The following is a 6000-nucleotide window of genomic DNA, read 5'->3' as shown; positions in this document are numbered from 1 at the left end:
AGCCGAACACAGCATCGATCTGGGACACCGCATTCAGCTTCAGAATACCTCCATCCTCGCCACCAAGACCCGCTGCATGGATCGCATAATTTGGGAGGCAATTGAGATTGAACTGCATCCAGGAAATATGAACAGAGATGGGGGGTTTTGTCTCAGCAAGTCTTGGAAACCTCTCATCTGTTCTCTTAAAAAACCCCCACCGGGATATGACGCCAGATCCAGAAGGCCACACAGGCCATGACCAACCAATATAACAACCCCCCCCCCTCAGCTTACGGGTTGTGCCCAGCCTTTAACCTTGCCTTTCTCTCCCCTACACAAAAACCACGCTTGTCCCAGCTCCCTTCCCCTACCCCTCCCACACTACTGCTTTCACTTGTATACTTGCCCTTCCCCCTTCTCCCTCTCTGTTCTCACATAGCTGTGTATATTTCCACACAGTCTGCTTTTACCGGTTCTCACGGTCTCTCTGCTTGCAGATTTCTTATATTTTTTCTTCTACCCTGAAGATGGAGGCGATACGTTCCTCCGAAACATCGGTTAACACCACATATACACGGTGCCAAATCCCAGAAGACTGCTTTCTTCGAAATAAATATATTTTGTTTAAAATTAAACAAAGCTCTTGCATGATAAAGTATTGCATAGGAATTTAGTGGTGACTGAAATGGGGTATATGAAGTTTCATCCTGAGACAAAGTATATACACATAAAAAATTCAGAAATACTGAAGTAGGTTGTATAAATGAATGAAAGGAAGTTGAAACATGAAATAAATAAAATGTAAATAACGGTATTTTTAATGTTTATATTACTCAACTCTATTTGATATCCACCAGAAATCATACATCTTTATAGAACACTGCCCTTTACAACTGAGTGATTAAATCCATAATTTATTCTTTAATTCAAACCAATGAGATAATGTTGAAACAACCTGAAATCTCATAACGTACTATTTTATACTATTAGGACATATGGCCACCCTGTTATTTATTTGATAAATAAGTTCAGCAATGCTGGTATGGGAATTTTCTACAAAAATTACTGCTATTATTTGTCAAAACTTACTGACTGATGGTACAAAGAAATCTGTGGTGAATGTGTTCCAGTGCTTCCTGGTTTTAAGGCAAGTGGAGTTGAAATCATCACTGATGACATGTAGATGAAGTCGACTCATACTTGCTTCTGCATGATAGCCCAACCTTCAACCAAAAACCTCATGCAATAAAGATTAAAAACATGAAGTTATAAAATGCCTGAATTGTGAGTACAGTGACAGGCCAGTCAGCTATATCGTTTCCAGGTCATGTAGTTCTAATTAAAGAAGAATGTGTTGTAATAAAGCAGAAATAGTATGCCATTACTACTCTTTAATACATATTTTATATAGCATTATACATAGAGTGTCAGATATTTCTTACTTAAAGTTTGAATTGGGATGACTTTCAGCCAGCTCTTGACCCACTTTATCCATATGCTTCAAAAGTTCTATGTCATCCTTCGTGATTTTAGCCAAACTGGATATATTTTCTTTAGGCAGAACCAAGAAATGATACTGGGCCTGTTCAAGAAACAAAATAAGAACTACTGAACATTAAATCTTCCTTGGTTGATTTTAAAACACTTTTCATCTGATAATTTTCCTCCTTTTTATTAAAAAATGGAATATAATCATCTGCAAGTTGTATTATAAGTACATAAGTAGTGTTTTAAAATACACCAGAATTTTATTTCTGCTGTTTAATAGAACAGCATAAATAAACAACAATGATGGCTGGTTACAGCCATGCCAGAGATACTGAAGTGTCCTAACTTTTGTAATTGACACTACAAAGCTATTTACTTGAAATCATAATATTACAACATTGTGTTCAGTTCTATGGTGGTGAAGTAGCTGTGATCGGCTTTATATAACTTAGTTAAAAAGTCAAAGGATGAAAGATTGGAATCATACTATAAAAGGTACTGTATGACATTAACGAAAGTAATAAAAGAAGCTAAGAAATTGTACTATCAAAAACTTATAAGTAACTCGGAAAACAAAATACAATTAACCTGGAAGATTATTAATAAAGAAACTGGGAAATGGAGGGGCCCAGATAATATAACCGAATTGAAAGTGGGGAATAGCAAAGTAACTAATACTAAGGAAGTAGTAGAAGTATTCAATAAATACTTTATAACTGTAGCTGAGAATCTGGAANTATAGACCAATATCATTGCTAATAAGTTTTTCTAAGATTTTTGAAAGAGTGGTGTACAATAGGATAAAGCAACACATATATACAAACAATTTAATGTCTTTTGCACAGTTTGGATTTAGAGAAGGCAGTAACACAGAAATGGCAATATATACATTGACTAATCATATTTTATAGACGTTAGAAAGACGCAATCATTCATTGGGAATTTTTTGTGATTTGACAAAAGCATTTGACTGTGTGAGTCATGATATTCTTTTGAGTAAATTAGCAACATACGGCATTGGTGGTAAAATAAAAATATGGTTGAAGTCCTATCTGGAAAATAGAAGACAAAGAGTTGAACTCTATAATAATGAAAATGGTAAATGCTGTTCAGACTGGGGAACTGTCAAATATGGAGTGCCACAGGGCTCGATTTTGGGTCCTTTGTTGTTCCTTTTATATATTAATGACCTGCCGTCAGCATTAAGTACTGACAACAAGTCATTGTTGTATGCCGATGATACAACTATATTAGTGTCAGGTATTAATATCAGTGAAATTCAAGAAAGGTCTAAACGTACGTTAAATTCCTTAATTCAGTGGTGTAAACACAATGGCTTATCCCTAAACTTGAGGAAAACTAAAGTGTTAAAATTTGAAACAATCAATCGTGACAATATGCCTGTACATTTAAAGTTTAACGATGAATTATTACAAGAGGAAACTCATATTAAATTTTTGGGCATTGAAATTGACAAGTGCTTGAATTGGAAGACACAGGTTGAATCACTGTTACCCAGACTGGGAAAGGCATGTTATGCAATACGAATTATGAAACCATACAGTAATGTTACAACACTTAAAATGATATATCATGCATACTTTCATTCACTCATGAGATATGGAATAGTTTTTTGGGGTAATTCATCAGAGGCCAAGAAGATCTTTCTCTTACAAAAGAAGACTATTAGAATAATGATGGGGATGAAACATAGAGAGTCATGTAGGCCAGCATTTATATAAAGTTAAATATATTAACACTGGTGTCTCAATATATTTTATCTCTGATGACTTTTATGATAAATAACTTGGAGTATTTTACTTTTAATTATTCAATTTATGAGAGACCAATAAGACACGAAAGAAATCTACATGTCCTACAATCACATCTCGCAATGAGGCAGAGAAAGGGGTCCATTTAACAGTCTGCCTGGATATTTATCTAACTTAGTACATGATAAAAAACAGTTTATAAATGAAATAAGAGATGTCCTAATACATAATCCGTCATATACTGTTGATGAATTTTTGCTCTTCTGTCAGGATCAACAGCTAAGGAATAGATGGGGGGTGCATGCTGACTGATGGATGTCCCACAGTAGGCATTAATATAGACATTAAATGTAAGTGTAAGTTAAGGAAGGAGAATTATTATGTATTGCTAATTATCTTGTTGGTATAATTGAATGTGTAACATTGTATCTATTTATTTGAGGTACTCAGTTTAGATTTTAACTAGGGCTGAATTGATGTTTCTGCGATTTTATCTGTGATTGTCTTGAGACTGTTGTTTGGCAAGTTTTATATTCAGTGCCAGTTGCACACTTGTGAATACTCTGAAACGCTGATGTATGTATGTATGTAATGCAGACTAAAAACAGATAACGACTTATTGCATTAAAGTAGGCAAAAACAGGTTTAATAGTACAATTTTGTACGTGCAGTTTTCACTGTTTAATACAATGTTATTATGGTGTAAGAATGTCTTTAGTATGCATCTAAATGATTCTGTTACATAATTATTATCTAAGGCCACCGTCAACATTGGTTCTCGTGGTTCAACATAAAATTTAGTCACACCATACTCCAAATGTTGGCTACCCCTGGTATATTTCCGTTTGTTTACCTTTGGGTATTTATCCTTTATAGTTACCACTTTATCGTCTTCCTTGACTAGGAGTTCTGGTTCCTTCATAGAAGACAAAAGACCCATTGACCAATGATTCGCGATTTTCTTTTCATTTTTCGTATCTTCGTCTTCTTGACGCCTTTTCTTGCTCATTTTCCAACTTCTTCGTTTCTACCCAACGTATTTATGCAATTCATTAATTTGTGATATATTTAAGGTGTTTTGGAACTACTCTTCGTACCGGTGGTAGATAGTATGAAACTAACGTTTTAAATTTCCACCTAATCCATCATTATATACGTTGTTACTGCAAGCCGCACTTTCCTAACCCTCCTTACATCCTAACTGCTCCTAACACCGTGCTTTCCAGGGATTAGTAAAGTAATGTTTTCTCTTTGGATTCGTCATTTGCGTAATATACGATTTTAAGTAATTCCTGCGCAAAATTATTCAGAACCTAAAGGTGTAATCGGTGTAATATTTGGCACACAATTTCCTGTACGTGGTATCAGGCATTAGCAAAGTACTATTACACGTCGGGTAAATTTCTATAAAATAGGTCTGGTTGCAGTTCCGTGGTTGTAGGCGTTGTAGTTCTAGTGACGGAAAAAGGAATTCGTTTGGTGTTTATGTTTCTATGCAGTTAACGGTTGGAAAAGTTGCTGATAGATATTAAAAGAGTTCTGTCGCTGATGTATAACACTCGGGATTGCCGGGTTTTGGACTCTCTCTGTCGTCGGATATTAAAAAAAAATACAACGTTTCGGAAACTGGGTCGTATTGCGTCCTCTGGAGCGGAGATGAGATACACGTGCTCTGTTGGATCCGCTAGAAAGAGCCGGAAAAAGCTAACCTCATTTGACTGCATTGGACCATCACGAAGTGGATGTTATTAAACTGTTATGGCAGCACAGAGAGGTGAGTATATTTATTTTATTTATTTATTTATTTCGTCCCTATAGATCATTGTTACATGATATAGGACAAGTCAGTTACTGTACATTGGCTGATTACAATAAGAGAATAAAGTTACAATTGTTTACAATAGATTACAGTAGATTATAATAGTTAAGAGTTCTATCTTGTGAGGTGGAATCCATATTAAGTCCCCTCGGCACGTCGGCTTCCATATGTCCTATTGTACCTCTACTGGTGATAATGCTTATGGAGAATTTGATGGAATGAGGATTGGCAGGAGAAACCGAAGTACTCGGGGAAAACCTGCCCCAGCGCCACTTTGTCCATCACAAATCCCACTTGACAAGACCGCAGCGGTGGGAAGTTGGCGACTTCCTCGAGCATCCCCCATATAACTCCTTGCTCAAAGTAACTTCCATTTGTTCAGCTGAACATTTTCCGAACGATGAACCGGTAGAACTTCATCCTGTAAAAAGAATTTTATTCAGAAACCTAACAACCAACCTCGGGTCATCGTGTGTGGGTCCATCCCTGTAGCAGCACGCATTAGTTGTGGAGACTGGTTGTAGAGGAGGCCAAGGCTTACCCAGGGCTGTAGCACAAAGTGGTAGGTAGGTAGGTAGGTAGGTAGGTACGTACATACATGTTGATGTAAGTAGTAACATAATGCTTCCACATATGTTTCATGAGACACGTGGCTGTTTCTGTGAAAGGTGCATATTGTGCATGTTTGGTGTTGCTAATAGGTATGGTATTGTGTTCATGATAAAATACTGTCACGTCTCTTGAGACATCGTCACAAACATTGCACACATCATCATGATACNTGTTGCTAATAGGTATGGTATTGTGTTCATGATAAAATACTGTCACTCGCTTCACATGAATCTGACAGAAATGTCTCTTGAGACATCGTCACAAACATTGCACACATCATCATGATATGTGTTTCGGTGTGAATGTGTTGATATTGTGGTGTCCCAT

At 36.4% G+C, this 6000-nt stretch overlaps 1 protein-coding gene across 3 annotated transcripts in view; it reads right to left on the bottom strand.

Moving 5' to 3' along the window:
* Positions 1–4973, bottom strand: part of LOC111867597 (aprataxin) — a 7643-nt gene extending 2670 nt beyond the window's left edge. Inside the window, exons 1-3 of one of the 3 annotated variants that reach the window (XM_023857587.2) lie at positions 4123–4973; positions 1425–1564; positions 1072–1205 (exon numbers count right to left, since the gene is read on the bottom strand). In XM_023857587.2, the coding sequence (XP_023713355.1) occupies positions 1072–1205; positions 1425–1564; positions 4123–4251 (403 nt within the window). In that variant the 5' untranslated portion in view covers positions 4252–4973. Of the gene's footprint in view, positions 1–1071; positions 1206–1424; positions 1565–4095 lie in introns of all 3 variants that reach the window. The other 2 variants (XM_023857585.2, XM_023857588.2) reach the window with 2 other exon arrangements.
* Positions 4974–6000: the final 1027 nt, after the last annotated feature.

The sequence above is a fragment of the Cryptotermes secundus genome, unplaced genomic scaffold (genome assembly GCF_002891405.2).
Source record: "Cryptotermes secundus unplaced genomic scaffold, Csec_1.0 scaffold548, whole genome shotgun sequence".
In the NCBI taxonomy this organism is placed as follows: Eukaryota; Metazoa; Arthropoda; class Insecta; order Blattodea; family Kalotermitidae; genus Cryptotermes; species Cryptotermes secundus.
Note: the sequence above shows the minus strand (reverse complement) of the source record. Positions and strands in the feature narration are given on the sequence as shown.